The sequence below is a fragment of the Acipenser ruthenus genome, chromosome 1, assembly GCF_902713425.1.
Source record: "Acipenser ruthenus chromosome 1, fAciRut3.2 maternal haplotype, whole genome shotgun sequence".
Lineage (NCBI taxonomy): Eukaryota > Metazoa > Chordata > Actinopteri > Acipenseriformes > Acipenseridae > Acipenser > Acipenser ruthenus.
In genome coordinates this window covers 19,875,966-19,892,564 of record NC_081189.1, presented here as the reverse complement: position 1 = coordinate 19,892,564, position 16,599 = coordinate 19,875,966, and the positions used below count along the sequence as shown (strand labels likewise).

Below are 16,599 nucleotides of genomic sequence, written 5' to 3'. Positions count from 1 at the left end.
CATTTTATTGTACTATATTTTAAAATTAATTGGACACCCCCATTCTAACATGAACTAACCATTTTTTTTCTTCTCTAAATTGCAATATGAAACAGTTATCACGAAATCAATTAATCAGTTCCTGCTTTAGGGGATATACAGGAAGATTGAAATTAATGCACTGTGCATTATATGAAACTGTACTGGTACTAATTAGTCACAGTTATCGAAACAGATAACTAAAATTTTCCGTTCAGATTTCCAGCGTGGTAGACAGGCAGGAAAGCAAGCAAGCAGCTGGCTTTGGTTAGCACTGTGAGTTGTCCAGCAGAGATGGTGCATTGCATACTGTGAATGTAACTTGCAAGCATCACGCCTGTTAGAACTTTTGATTTACTGGTGGTTGTTTTTTAAAGGAATATTAATAACTATACTGATGGTAAAGGTTAATATACTGACAGTAAAGATGTGACATCTTAAACAATTCATTAGATTGAAACCTGGAGAAATCCCACTGGCAGGAAATATCTCATTAACAAGGGTAAGAAAATACCCTCAATAAAAATCAACCATATGCACTACTGTATAGTTTACACTTTGAATCTGACAAAGGGGAAGGCTTGAGGTTTCATACACTACTCAACATACCGCCAAAACAAAAGCTCCCTTTGATATATCTCATTTAAAGATTACTGGTACAAAATATACAATATTTGTAAGCAATGTATTGGGCACCAATTAGTACATTTAAACAACCTTCTATATTCTTAACATCTTACAGTTTTTTTTGTTTTGTTTTGTTTTTGCTGTGAATTGTGTATTGTGTTTTATTTTTTTCTCTGCTTCTCAAATGTTCAAGTTGTCAATTGTGGTATATGGTACATTTCAATATACTATTTGCAACTCTATTTGTAACATATAATGTGTGGTACTATTTAATCCACTCACGATTCATATAACATCTCTATCAGCAGTAGCTAATAATAACATCGAACTGTGAGTTCACACACAGACACAATACCTGCTGAAGCTCCCTCATTGTCCAGCCAGTTTATCCTACTGACAAGTGGTGAATGGAGCAAGAGATACCCCAGCCAGAGTGATAGAGGACAAAAAACGTACAGCACTGATACCATGACAGCAAGTTTAATTTCTCATGCAGGCATAGTTAGAATGCAGTAAGTTGAAAGGACTTACATATAACTTATATTACATATAGCTTAGCCACCATCCTGGCTGAATAATAGATGTTCTTAAGGATGATTGGTGAACTGTATATAGCTAAGCAGATAGCTGCTGTCCTGTCTGAACTTTACAGTTTACAGTTGTTAACAACAAAGACAACATAAATAATACATGTATTTTACCCCCTGATTGCTTACGGTACCGTTCACCATTCAGCCCGCTCTCTCTCAATGTGGAGGCAATCTGAAGATCTCCCTCTAGCAGTACCAAATCTCTATTAAGATCTTTTTACTCTGTTCTTCTTTACTCTGTTCCTGCAGTAGTATGAAATGAATGAGTTCTGTTAAATTTTCCTCTCCCTGTCTTTAGTGAAAGAAAAATAAATACTTGTATACAGACTTTACCAGTCTGAAATTAGCATCATATGTTGTGAAGGTGAGTCAAAGAATACAACAACCCACATCACACACTTTTTGTGTTTGTAATTAAAGTATACCCACGTGCTACGGTCATAAACGCTCTGGCAATTTGTCTTCTGTGTGCTACAGGTATGGTTTCCTCTTCGGAGTCCTTGTGGTCGTGCTTCATTATTATTAGTGTTCTTGCTAGATGTAGTTTTGGGGTCTTGCAAACATGAATAGGCTGTAAACACTGAAGAACACACTTGCGACTTCACTTTGTGTTGTCAACTGTGAACTATTAAAGGTCAAGGACAATTTCAAATGACCAAGGAAGGAAAGTGTTTGCATGTAAGACTTTTTTAAGTTTCATACAGTAGTTTGATTGCAAGCAGAAACAATGACCATGGATGGCTCTTTCTATTGATGATAGCTCGTTTTAATTAAATAATTAATTAATCAAGGGTTGACATGATGCCACTGAGGGTTATGCCGTAGCCTTTTTTCTCGGTTCAGTAAATCCAGCTTGGCTCACAAGTGAAATAAGTTTGATCTCAACCGTAATTGATCATGTGACAGAACAACCACACGATTCATAATAATTAGCTCTGGTTAGTCACGGCCTCAGAAAGAGAGACCATGGATTGCTTGGACATACTTCTTACCTAGAGTTTGGTCTGCCCAGACATGAAGCATGTTTGCCTATTTTTACATTACTGGTTCTTTCCTCCCAGCCACCACTGCTTCCTATTAATGCTGCCTAGACTATAAATTGCAGGTCAATGACTTAAAAAGGCATATCACATGTAATGTATCCAAGGATCTGAAATGCCTATGGGCAGTTAATATCCCACTGGCTCCAGACAGACTGCTCAGGCAGTGTTAAAGGACAAGATCAAAGAGAATAGTCTTTGTACTCTGCCTTGGTCATAAAGAGAAACCAGGGAATTTGCTGAGGATGCATGGCTTTGACTTAGTTACTTATATACAAACTGTTTTCACCTTCTTATGAAATTTTTTAACACTTCATTATTTAAGGATTTGATTTTTAAGAACAACCAATGTTTCTTTAGATAACATCCTTTTTACTCTGTCGCAAACAATTGCCAGCCAAGCAGAATTTCATCTGTTTCAATTGAAAAAAGGAACCAAAAACTGTACAGCACGTCAGCTAGTATTTTCAGTGTTACTAAAGCATAAAAGACTGTGAGATTGATTGCAGTATTACGGTACCTACTTAAAAGCATTACATGTCATATACTGTACAACAGCAACATTATTGATTTTACTGTCAGTCAACATAGCTTTAGTGACTGATTTATTTAGTCCATGTGATTCTTATGTTTCTCTTTTCAGGGAACCATTTTCCTACCCGGAAACAGAGTCACTGAACATCCAATCAATGGCGAGGAACCTGGAAAATTTCTTTTCGAGGTTGCCCCAGGTAGGAACATTTTGTTTTATTCAGACTTAAGGTTTTCTGTAGCTGATTGTGAGTGCAGTACTGGCACCATATGTTTGACTTGAAGATAAGCCATGAGTCATGAGAAAGTAAGCTGTCAATTACTGTGTCATTCACAAATGTGTTTAAAAAGACCCTTCCTGAAGCATTCCTTAAATAGTAGAGCAAAGCTTCCTTGGTTATAACAAAAGATAAGCACAAAGGGGAAAAAAGATTTTTTTTTTTCCCCCCAAGATGAGTAATGCTTGGAATGTTAGACCAAAGAAAGGAATTCAAAATAAAGACAGCTGTGGAAGTAAGTTCAGCTGGCCACAGTGGAATCCATGACCAAACGTTAATCGATGCAGATTAAGTGTAAAGAGGTTACTCAGATACGCTCAGTTGTTTTTCCATTTCTGGAATTTATGTTATGTAATATGTTGAAAAATGTTTCTTTACCCCTTGGACCTGTCATTGATTTAACATTTATCTAAAGCAGTGGTACTCATTCACCTGCTCAGGACTATTCAAATACATCATTTAGGACATGTGCTGGACTGGAAGAGCCACAAGTAAGTACCACTGGTCTAAAACAAGTTTCAGTCACTTACTGCATAATCAATTCTGCATCCATATTAGGTGACTTCTGTTGATAACAGAGGATGAGGCTAATTCATTGACTGCTAGTCTAATGCTGCATGGTGGAGATGAGAAAACACAACCCACTGGTAGAAGAACTGACCTAGTATAGCCAGGCCCAGGATGGTGGAAATGGACATGCTCAGTTGTGTCCTATTGTATATCAGGGTGACACAGTACAGATAACACAGCTGTGCTTCTTTGCCCGTATACATTACCCTTTATTTAACATCAGTCTATTCTGTCCACAATTCAGTGCATTGATGTGCTGCTGACCTATCTATCTTCATTGCTCTTGCTGTTTCCCATAAGGTTTACCTCACAAAGCATTCAGAATGATCAATGACTGTTCTGTCTGAGGAAAACATTTTTTTAATTCCCCCTCAGAAAATTCTCTCTTATACGTCATTATCTTGTCTAAAGCATATCTGATTTTCTGTCCAAAATAACCACTGCAGTTGCCCATTAGCTCTTTACTTGCTTCCCTGTGATTGTGATTCCCACATCCCCCCCCCCCCCCCCAATTGGGAACATTTCTTTTCCATGCCCTCTGTGATTAAAGCCTTGTCTTCTCAGCCATCTTCATTCGCTGTCTCTGAGGTCAATGCACTCAGCTTCTCTGTTTTTTGGCCCTCTTCCTGCTCCGTGTGGAACCTGTAACTGTGTCTAAGGTGTAGACAGCTCTCCCATGAAATCAAATGAGCCACGCATTACTGAGCGAGACTTGGCCAACTACTGAGGCTCTCAACAAATTCTGAACAATAATAAAACCTTTCTTTTCAGAATTGGATGTTCTGTATTTGCCTTTGAGAATATTGCCAAAATATATGTTGGTTATTAAATTTGTTAAGCTGCTGTTTTAACTACTAGAGTAATATTCGCTGTCAGCACAACTATGATTCAATGATGAACAGTTGATAACAGCTCAAAGGTTGACTGAAAGGTGATTTATTTTGGTGAAAGGTGAAAGCGGAGCCAGCAATGACAAGGCAAACAGCCGTGATCTGCCCACACAGAATCTCCATTGAACTTCTGTTTTCTAAACTACATTTCTGTCTGCGTATGACTCTTGTTCACATTTTGAGCCGTTTCTAAATCATTTAATGTTAAGTATTTCATTATTTCCCTACCTTTCTTTGAAATAGAGCAATATATTAAAATTCCTCAATGCTTGTCGCCTTCAATTCCTTCAGCGTTGGGAATCTGCAGCGAAGTCTTTTTCCTAGAATGACCCATAAAGACTGTTCGTTGTGAAACGTACAGTTGGATACAGAGCTACCTGCCAACCAAGCACACTACCAGCCTGTGAGATCTAGAGTGTTGCCTATTTGAATAACACATTATTCAGCCATGTGAAGGGTTTTGTCCAACCTATAGGTTAACGAGCTTTGATCAGGCCTACTGTTTACTCAGTTACTTTTGGGTAGAAAGGGCTCCACATACTTGATATAAAATACTCTCATACATTAAGTTGCTCAGCCACTCCTGTAGGCAGATAATCCTGTATGTACAGTGCTGATAGCAACATACTCGGAAAAGATAGAGGATTAGCTTGGGAGACTTATAACTAGCCTATTAGGAAACAAAATAGAGTTTTTAGACTGGATAAGAACAAGTTGCACCTTTTAAACTGTTCCTCCATTTGCTTTTGTAAACAGCATGCTTTGATTAACCTTGCCCAGCTGTGTTTATGGCTGTTTAAAGAAAGTGCTGTTAGCATCCACCCAGAAAATTCTTCACTTCGCCTTGACGAGGTGGCAGGTTTACATGTGTGTCTTTAGCTCAAACCACCTTGAGAAAAGTAAACTGCTGATTTTTTTTTTTTTCAAACTTTCAAGCTATTTAAAAACGATTGTGGTGCAAGTTGCAGTTTAAAGGAAACATTGTCAAGTTCTAACCTAGAATTCAAACTGACAAAGCCTAGTCAATAAAGTGGTTAATTTAAGTTCTGTTTTACTACATAACTGTGCGTAGGGCCCTTTCTTGTTTGTTGACCACCTTATCAATAATTTAGGATTGGCAGTCTTCTTCTTTAATTAACTGTGTTAAAGAATGGATGACAGACTAAGCAGTGTGAGGGTAAAAACATGTTTCTTTTCAATCAAAGTATTTTATTTGTCAGTTTAACACTCTAAAGATCGTACTAAAAACACGCATCTGAATATGCCCTGCGGCATGGAAAATATACTGTAATTCAACCACAAATATATAAGACTGTAATTTTTTGGGCTGTAACAGGTTCATTATTATTTATGAACAGCTTATACATTCTTAAAATGAATTCCATTTTTGACAGAGAGAACGATTTTGAAACATAGAACTATGTGATTATCATTATCTTCTGCCTCAGTGAAACTCGCTGTTGCTTCTCATTCACATGTCGGCCCTCTCCACACAGGGAGAATGGTCTGGCAATTGAATGATATGCAAGTACTGTGACATCCTGCGGATTCGTAATTGCCCTTTTTTTAGATTGCAGGGTATCAAGGGCATATCTGTAATTAATGGATGATGCAAGCTTGGATGAAGCTCATTTTGATCATAAAAAATCTGTTGTATTCAATTAGGATATTTTGGAACATACAGTACAGGATAATTATTATTATTATTATTATTATTTATTTCTTAGCAGACGCCCTTATCCAGGGCGACTTACAATTGTTACAAGATATCACATTATACATTATTTCACATTATACAGATATCACATTATTTTTACATACAATTACCCATTTATACAGTTGGGTTTTTTTTTTTACTGGAGCAATCTAGGTAAAGTACCTTGCTCAAGGGTACAACAGCAGTGTCCTCCACTGGGGATTGAACCCACAACCCTCCGGTCAAGAGTCCAGAGCCCTAACCACTACTCCACACTGCTGCCCTAATCACGATTCATGTGCAGCCCAACGTGTCATTATCAAAAGAGGTCAAAACAGATTGTTATATTGTACTAGCAGCATAGCCACTGTGTAGTGTGTTGGTCCATGAAGAAATGCTTCTCCTTTTTCTTGCTCCACGTGCTGTATCATGATACAAGGCTGTTCCATTCAATAATTAATGTCAAAGTGCTAAACTAAGATAAAGACATTACAGAACCAGTGCTATTTAGGCCTGTTAGGTAATTATTTTGAAATGAGATACTAGAAGGGTAAGTAATTGGAAATTGCCAACATTGACATGTGTTTCTCAATGTGAGGACATTGTTATATAAAAAGTGGTAACTTACACGGTAGAGCTATAAAATCAAATATAAATATTATAAAGATATCTTGAAAAGTACCCTTTTGTCTGCAGAGATAGTTGCCCCTTATACTGTAGTAGGTTTCCGCTGTGGCACCCCTCAGAGACCTGCTGTTTCCAGTTTTCAGGTCACAGCACTTCACTATTTCCATTTTCTGCAAAAAAAACTTCTATCCAGAACCGCTAGGAATCTAATCAGATGGCGTCTCTTCATCTGAGTGATCTGTAGCCTTAATCACAGGAGCCTCCTCAAAAAGCCTCAAGTGGCCTGTTGTTATTACCAGTCCTGTAGCTTCCCAGTCTTTAGAGCAAGATTGATTTTAAGCTTTGTAACTTAATTTCACTACTTACCTTAAAGGGTACATAAGGACCTTTTTATTTTATTGAGTTACATGTTCCCATGTGTTGCTACAACTGTTTACCTAAGGTGTGTGTGTTGTTTTAATTATTTATTTTTTTCATTTTGACCACTTTTTTAAACTTTCAAATTGCATTCCCTGCCTCAAGGTATGTAACTGTGATGGATTTACCAGTGAGCAGGAGGCTGATGGGAAATGTAATTCTGAAAGGTCCATGCGGGTACATGGGAAGCCATCTTGAGGCAGGGAATGCAATTTAAAGTTTAAAAATGTGGTCAAAATGTAAAAAAATTAAAAAATTAAAAAAATTAAAACAACACACACATCTTACATAAACAGTTGTAGCAACACTTGGGAACATGTAACACAATAAAATAAAAGGTCCGTATATACACTTTAAGTATCTTTTCTAAAATAAATTACCTTAAAATGTATACTGTAAATTTAACAAAACAACATACATTTTAGGTTTTACCTTTTTTTTTATAGTAGATTTTTTAAAAGCTTATATTATTAATTTGTGTTTCTTATTTGAGTTGCAAAGCCCACTAGATAGGCAGGACAGTACCAGATAAACGTGTCCACTCAGTCAATACACTTTGCTTTTTTTTGATTAGTGTGTAGTTCCTCGAGGGACATACATGTACAGGAGAAGAGTTTCAGAGTTTCATTGTACCTGCTATGATTAAAATCCTTCTGGAAGTGTACATATTTGGAGAAATAGACTGTGCCAGTTGTAGAAGCTGTTAATTGTCACCTTCAATTAAGGCTTAATTGTGGTGAGGCAGTGAATACAAATTCTTGAGGAGCAGGGCAGGCCAGGCGGCAGAGAGAAGAGGTCAGCAACACAGCATAAGTCAAAAAGCACTCTGTCCACACAAGGTCGCTGCTAATCATTTACTAGCAACAAGGAAAGTGTGCTTCCCAGCACCTGCTCTGATGTTACTCCAGGGTGAGTCGTGGTTGTTACCTCAATCAGCCTGTTCTCACAAAGGATTGTCCACAAGCATTGAGGCCCAAATATTGAGCCTCAAAACATTTTAAATCTTCTGTCATTGAACCCTCATGATGTCATACATCAAACCATGCCCTTACGTCACTGTAGGATACGAAATTAAGAGATCATTCTAAGAACAAGTGCACTATATGATCTATTGCTGGATACTATGTCACCAAAAAGAGCTTCGCAAGTAGTAGTCAGTTCCAATGTAGCATTCCTAGCCTGTCACCCTCACTGTCTCACTACTTTTAATTAGTCTCTTATAGAATATTGAAAGGTGGGTGCCAGGGAGTTGCAGATTTATTGCTGTAGCAGTGCAGAATGTCAGCATATAAGACATTAGCCTAGAGTTTCATAGGAATATCTGAACAATGCATTAATCAGTGTCTGCATGGACAATTAAGCACCTGCTCTGTACAACTGTACCCTCTTATCATCCATTGTAATGTGTGTTTATTAGTAAACAAGATGACCTGAATATTACAGGAAAGACTCATACTTGCAGACCAGCTGTCGCTAAAATATATTTGCTAGCCTATTTCCACATTTCATTTCATACAGCATGTTTCATTTAATGTGCAAGTGATACTTTTGTGACTTCATGACTAACATGTGAAAATGGCTGAAGTCAAAGTCCATACATTTTCTATCCCAAGGCTGCATAGAGCTTGCATTGTAAACGTGGACCATTCCTGTGACCTCAGTACTAAGAGGGAGTGTTGTGGCATGTGTCATCATGTCATCTGTGCTCTATTTTTTAAATCCGGAACCCCATTCACAGCTGGATGGACTAGAAGTGAGCATCTGGGTAATGCCCAAGGCAAGGCAAGTACCATATGACCCCCTGCTCTCCATGTCAACACTCAATCAATCAATCAATCAATCAATCAATTATTTTATATAGCGCCTTTCATAGAGCAATACTTGAAGATAATATCCTTAAGGAATAGAAAGCGTTGAATTGACAACAGAACTGGCAGAAGGCACAGGTGTCGTTGTCCATCAAATCAACAGTACGAATGTCACTCTTGAAATCAGGACTTGAAGGATGTGTTGCAGTAAGAATACCTCTGTTAAGAAAGGGGAACAAGACTAAAAGGCCAAAATATGCCCCAGATATAAGAACACAGAAATTGGACTATGGAACAATGGTCAAAGGTGCTTTGGACTGTTGATGGATGGACAATGACACCTGTGCCTTCTGCCAGTTCTGTCAATTCAATGCTTGTCTTCTTTCTATTACTTAAGGATATTATCTTCAAGTATTGTTCATCCTTGTCAGACAATTTCTTGGGTCTTCCAGTCCTGGGTTTGTCAATTACAGATGATGTTTCTCTGTACTTGTTGATTATGCTTCGGATACTATACCTTGAAAATCGAGTGATGCAAGCTATTTCACTCAATGTTTTTCCTTCTTTATGCAAGTCAAGGTTGTTATAATAGTAGAAAACACTAGTGGAGGCTTTGAGTAAATTGTTGATGCTCATAATGCATCAGAGTAGAAAAATGCAACATGTCTAAGACTTTTACACAGCAGTGTATGTATCCAGAGTCAGAACTGAGCTTATCAGTTTGGTTGTGGAGGATTACACTACATAATAAGTAAGAACAGCAGACAGTAACTGACCTTTGCTAGACAGCACGGCAGAACACAGCGTCTTTCCTGTCGTCTTATTTACAGCTCACTGTGCCAAAACTGAGTCTGCTGTTCCACGGCACCCATTTGTCAGTACGGAAAATGTGACTGATGTTCTGTAATGGCATGCATGTCGGGGGGGCTGAAAAAAAAAAAAGAAAAAAACAGGCAGAAATTCTATCCTGCCAGAGATATCGTTCCAGCACGCCAACTGCAGTGCAGTGAGTGCAGAGTCTGTGGGGAAGACACCATCTGCTACCATTTGGCAGGACCTGGCCAACAGAGCATAGAGCAAGTTATTGTCTTAGACTTCAGCAATAGAGGCTGGAGCAGGGCCAGGTATCTGTGCTGTAGGGAGATAGGATGAGAGGAACGTGCAGCTGAAATGTTTGACATTTCTGTAATGTCCTTGAACGGGACAGTGCATAGGAGGCTCATTTTGTGAATATACGGTAACACGCCTTGATTCAGAGTCGAGTCTTTCCTGACATTAAGGTTCCTTTAAAGTTAAATTCTAAGTATTCTTAACAGAGTATACTAGTTGTAGTAACATTTACCCTGTGCTTTTAATTAATACAAATACAGTAGTATAATAATAATAGAGGTGATCTGGAGGACAGATGGGGATAACACCTTATCTTTTATTAGCATTATGAACATTACTTATCCATCTTTATTGTTTTTGCTATAGATATTGTGCTATGGAAGGGCTGCACCCTGGTACCTTTGCTGTAGAGGGTCTGATTGCAACAACACCTGAAGAGATTAGTTCCCATGAAGCAGTAGACACTTTTCTTTATAGTGTTATGTTTGAAAAATCTGGATATTCCAAATTATATAGAATACAGCACAAGCATGGAAACAAATGATATTCAACAGAAGAAAGTGGGGGTCAGTTATAATACTTGTAGTGCTGATAAGAGGTACGAAAATAGATTTGATTAGCACTATTTATCGGCCAGTTTCACAGATCCGTATTAGAACTAATCTTGTACTACTTTACCTAAGGTAGAATTCGGATGTCCATAATTAGTGCTCATCAGAGTCTATCAACAAGCTCTGATTGTAATTGTTGGGCATGTTCAGCTCATTGCAGGAAATAAAGTACACTATCCATCAAGTTTTCCCTAAGTGTCATGTGAATTTACTCTTACCCAAATTGCTTGTTAATTGCGAATATCAAGATCGGCATGCAGTAAGGCGTCATACAGACGTTTTCCCCCCAAATTTAGAGAACACGCCACACTTTAGCATCTAGGCATCAGAGCTGGCAGGTGGAGATCCCAAGGACAAAAGGTGAGGTACTGTGGCACAGACTGCATAACATCATTTGTCTTGTGAAACCCTATTTATGCAGCTTGCTCATGGTTCTCTTCCTGCTCCCTAAGGTTATTATGCTACTTCCTAATTAACTTTCATAATACAATAAGGCTTGCTGTTACAGTTTACTGGCTCTGGTCCATTCAGCCAGCTACAGACAGTACATTTATGAGGGAAACTTGCCAAAGGGCCCTGAAAAAAAGTATTTTTGCAACAGTTTTGAATAGTAAATTGTGAAAAATTGAAGCCTGACAATATTGAACAGTTCTGCAGTTTGAAGCAATGTCTGTACACCAATAACAATCAGTGTGTGTTGCCAGATAGACATTCATAGCACTGGGGAGCTGTCTTCAAACCAACCTGCCCTTGACTCTGCTTTATGCACACCTGCACACACTCATGTGGAACGGTTTCAGGGAGGCAAATTCAGACCGTGCTTTGAAAGTAAATGGAGAGCACAGCAGTACCATTTATATGCAACACATTCATGCGATGAGCTAAACGTTTCCTTCATTGAATGTTGGACATATTAAGCAGTTAATTTAATGAGATAATGCTGTGGCCATATTAAGCATTTAATGCAAGCTTAATTAACTAAAAAGCTTTTGAAGTTTTTAATACTGTACGTTCCAGACCCTAGTTTATTATTTCATTCAGTCCTAACAGTCATACAGGAGAAAAGCCTGCACACAGTCTGTAATTCCAAGTACAGTACTGTAAAAAGCATAATAATGTCTTGAATTATCAGACATGTTAACCTTATATAAAAGAAGGAATGTCTTACTATATGCAATAGGTGTTACTGTATATAATTTACAGTATGTTCAATATACATTATTACATCTTTAGTGGAATAAATCACGATAACAACATACTTGAAGAGAATACCCAGCAACGGCATACAAAAGCTGTCTTTCTTTGGACAAAAATGAAGGTTTGAAATAAAAATAATAAAAAGTTTCTTACAAAAAAAGTTAATTAAAAATACAGAGTATAGAAAGTGAGGCTGTTCTTCTGCTGTGTGGCTCCTTCATGACAGTGATAAGAGGGCCCTCTTCTGGCGCTAAGATAAATTACATATGAATTGAAGGATTCCACATACAGTGGAATATTGAAAGAACAAAGATAATGGACACCCTGGGTTCTCTATGCTGCAAACTGAGGAATGGAAGACTGAGTGAAAGATTGCTATGTGTAATTTGAGGAAGGACAGACGATGACCAATTACATCTGAAACGTCATTCTACAAACAACAAAGCCCATAAGCTTTACTATGTTTAAAAGTATTACATCCCTTTCAAATAAAAATATATACATTCTTGTGTCAGATTCAATGTGGATTGTCAAAGTGAATGTTAGATGATGTTATGCTGTCATTTTTGTAAACATCTCAAAGGGTTTTTTAGATTCCAGACCCTTTGTTTTCAAATTGCTTTGGGACTTGATCCTGAGCTTCTGTGGCTAGGAGTCTATCCAGCCGCCCATTCAAATACAGTTTTAATACTGGAGGAATGAGTTTTATATATATTGTTTTCTATCTACATATAAAATAATACACAAACAAGTATACATATAAGTTATCCTAATTTCTGTGGAATCTGTCTGTTCAAATTTACTGGTAAAAAGAGAATGGTGCAGAATAAGCCCTTATAAAAAAACAAAAAAAACTGCAGAGCTTCCATCTCAGTGTAAGAGTCTCCCACTAGTGTAGGATAGCGGCAACTGCACTGGTACTGAATACTAATGTGCTATTATGTGTTCTGGTTAAAATAGCCCTGATTTGTTTACTTTTGATGGAGGGTCTTGCCAGCAGACCACAAGTTTAGCCCTTAAATGCCTTAAATGTATAGTAATAAAAAAATAAGAAAATGATAAATCCATTAATAGACCCGACAACCGTCAGTGAGCATTGTAAAAGTTAATGAGTGAGGAAACATTTTTAGTTTTAGCTAAAGTACATTTTATCCAGTTCATTCATCACTACTTTTTTAATAGTTTTTAGATGGATATACTATATGCAAATATATCAACATGGCAGAAGGCATTAAAGTATTCATGTAACGGGCAGTGTTGTGTGATTCACTGTCGTTACGGATTCTGTCCCGTCGGTGAGATGAGATGAGATTAAAAGCTCTATAACCACGAATGCAGACAATCCTGGCTCTTTTGCATTGTGTTTAAGATGCTCGTTTTCAGAGTGCGGGGTCGTCTGTTCATGCCCAGCATCCACCCTGTTACATTTACACCATTTAAAAATATGTGAGAAATAAAAATAATGGGCTCAAAGGTATAACTTATTAGTTTTTATGGATAAAGTACAGTTTGACATTTATTAAACTGCTCTGGACTGTAGACTTCAACAACAGTGTAGTTAATAGCATGAGTTTATGCTTTGTGAATAGGGCTCAGTCTTTTCTGGTGGCTCACCTTTGACGAAATACCCCACAGCCCAACACTATACGATGCATCAGTTTTAATATAACCCTTGAATTATAACAACATGTAACACAACTATACCAGGAGCCCTCTTCTTTCTCATCATTGGACATTAGATTAATATTGGTAAATCCAAATGACGGTCAATGTCTGTCTGAAATGGATATGTCTGTGTCGTTTACATGTGCCAAGGATACTGTTTGCAAGGTCACAGTCAGTCTTGCTGGGAAATGCTTTTCAAAGCCACAGCTATTGACTGACAGAATATTAAAGATTTAGTATAGCTTTTCCAGAGCCGTGGTAAAGGACCCTCACCATGCTGTCAGAGACATGCAATAGCCTAATTAGGGTCTAATGGCATGGAGTTTGGGAGGACTGTATTGCAAAACACATTATTTCCTTGTATTAAATTGTGAATTAAAATACATATGCAAGTTGCATGCCTTTCCTCACAGAGCATTTCAGCAGAACTGAAGGCTGTTCTTGCCCTTTTTATATACCTGTGGCTGGAGCCTAATTAATCATCAATTATTCCGTTGCAGCCACATTCCCACATGTGTTCTGGCATTTAACCCCTTCCCTGCCAACCTAATATTCCCCAACACACCCACACATTACACTGGCAGGGCTTCCACCCTGCCACAGGGTTATATGGTCTTTTAAAATGAAAAATGCGTTGTAGTGGCTCACCTGGTAAAGACTGGGGATTGTTCTCCTTATTGTGCTTCTGAACCACTGGTGAAGCACTCGCAAGGCCAGGCAGAAACCCGCCAGGCTGGGCCTCTTCTCCAGAGCTCAGTAGATTGGAAACATCTATTGTTTGGGTTCAGCAGGTAAGAGATGGTTGGCTTTACAATGGGAGTGACCTGTTGGTTGGGCATGTCAAATTGAGAAGCCAAGGGTAAAGTAATAGTTGAGTTTTGTTTTGCTGATTCACGTCATACTGTGTAAAATGATTATAGAAAACATGTATGCTGGTGTAGAAAACAAACAACTGTGCTTTACCATAGGCACTTAGAAAACAAGTCTGACCTGAGTACCATGAAGGAGTTTACAAGTAAGACATTTTGAGAAGGGTTTGATATTGTTGATATAGTCTGCTGTGTTTTCTATTTTAATCACTTAAATAAAAAAGCCCACTTAGACCAATCAATAGAGCTGCTTCTGGTAATCTGGTTATATGGCCCTTTTGGAGAAATCCCCTCTTAGGCACTAAAGCTTTGAACACATTTTGACTCTTAATGGCATCTGGGTAGGAAGTAATTTTGAAAATGTATTCAGGTCTATCCCAACCTTGTTTGCCATTTCCCCCCTCATGCTTCATGATTTTTACTGCACTTTAATACCATCTTGACACACTTTTACCTTTCTTTACCCCAGTTAATTTTATGAGGTGGTGTGTAAAACACTCAATGACCTTTTTTAACACCACTTTATTGAGTGCCTTAAGAGGTCTATCTGCTGACCTTTAGCCTTTCATAAAAACAAGAGCATATGGGTACCATAAATTAAAATGTCACTATTCATAGGTCACATGCCCTTGGCCTATTGGAGTAAATGTGTATAATAGAATCTTTATAGAGGTCACAGGTCAAAAGAATCTACCTGCATTAGATCTGATATAAATAAAAACGTGTCAGGTGTTTACTTTTGGCACGGACATACATCACAAACATCTTATTTTTTTACTTCAATTGATAGGCACTATAGATTTTGAAAGGTTTTTACCTTCTACCTAATACATGTCATTCATTGTTTTCTTAGGCATCAGTATTAAAGGTTATGAGTCACATTGAAACTCAATATGATACATGCTTAATAATGAAAAGTTAACAATGACATGCTAAGAATGGCATAAAACAGGATCACACGACATTAACAATAAGATGAATGAGTTTGATAGAACGTATTCAAACAAATACATCTATTTTCCAAACAGATAAGGCTACAATGGACATCCTATACAGTATGGAGAACATCATTATGAAACTCAATGAAAGAGATATGATAGCAAGCATACACGATTTAAGCATTGATTACAGCAATGTACCTACTACTGTGTAGAATTATAATTCACAAAGTGGGCAAGTTTGTTTAAAAGAAACGTGGAGACTTTTCAACACACAGCACAGAAGCACTGAGCTCCCGATCCAACAGAACACAGACGTTAAGCACATAATGGAAACTAATTTCATTTTGCAAGTGTTAAGTGATGATATGTGTCATTATCACAGGGAAAGATTAGTCCCTCAGCTGTATACATGTAGCTTCCTTTTTCTGTTTTTAGCCCTGTTGCTCCTCAGTTATATAAACAGGAGCTTTGAGTTCATGGAGGTGTAATAATCATCTTCTTCTGACTGAGGATGTTTATTGTGTCATAATATATTTATAGAGATTGTGGCCAGCTTTCTTGTTAATTATTAACTGTTGTTGAACAAATAAACAGCAATTACTTGTTATTTATCCCAACCTTCATTTGCTTTAAATTTCATTTTACTAATGCTTTCAGATTTTACAGCCGTTTAGAAAATGTTGCTTCTTTCAATTAAACACCCTATTTATTTATTTTAAATAAACAGTAATGTACACTTAGTTAAACTATAGTCCACTGTTAGGGTTTGTATGTGTCTTACAATGTACGTATAAGGTGTGTTCAGTGGATATGGTACATATACAGTACCAATGATAATATATTCATAACTTTAAAACACGTGGTTTCAAAACAAATATAAGTAAAATCAAGTAAAGTACAATGATAAAAGCAGTAGCCAGAAAGTGTGTCTACTAAACTTAGTTTCTTATAAGTTTTACATCAATGATGACAATATACAGTACAATGCCAGTGTACAGTAGAAGGCAGAATAATGCGGCATAAACTCTGATATTAAGAATTCATGATAAGATACATGTTTTCCTGGTTTCTTTGAAATTTGTCCGAACAGAGTTACAAGTACATTGTTTACGCA

At 37.5% G+C, this 16,599-nt stretch overlaps 1 protein-coding gene across 3 annotated transcripts in view; it reads left to right on the top strand.

The window, feature by feature from the left end:
- LOC117409060 (rho GTPase-activating protein 24) overlaps nt 1–16,599 on the top strand; it is a 222,074-nt gene that overhangs the window by 128,022 nt on the left and 77,453 nt on the right. For all 3 annotated transcript variants that reach the window (XM_034014613.3, XM_059018928.1, XM_034014611.3), the window contains one exon: nt 2,919–3,006. In XM_034014613.3, the coding sequence (XP_033870504.3) occupies nt 2,919–3,006 (88 nt within the window). The remainder of the gene's footprint in view (nt 1–2,918; nt 3,007–16,599) is intronic.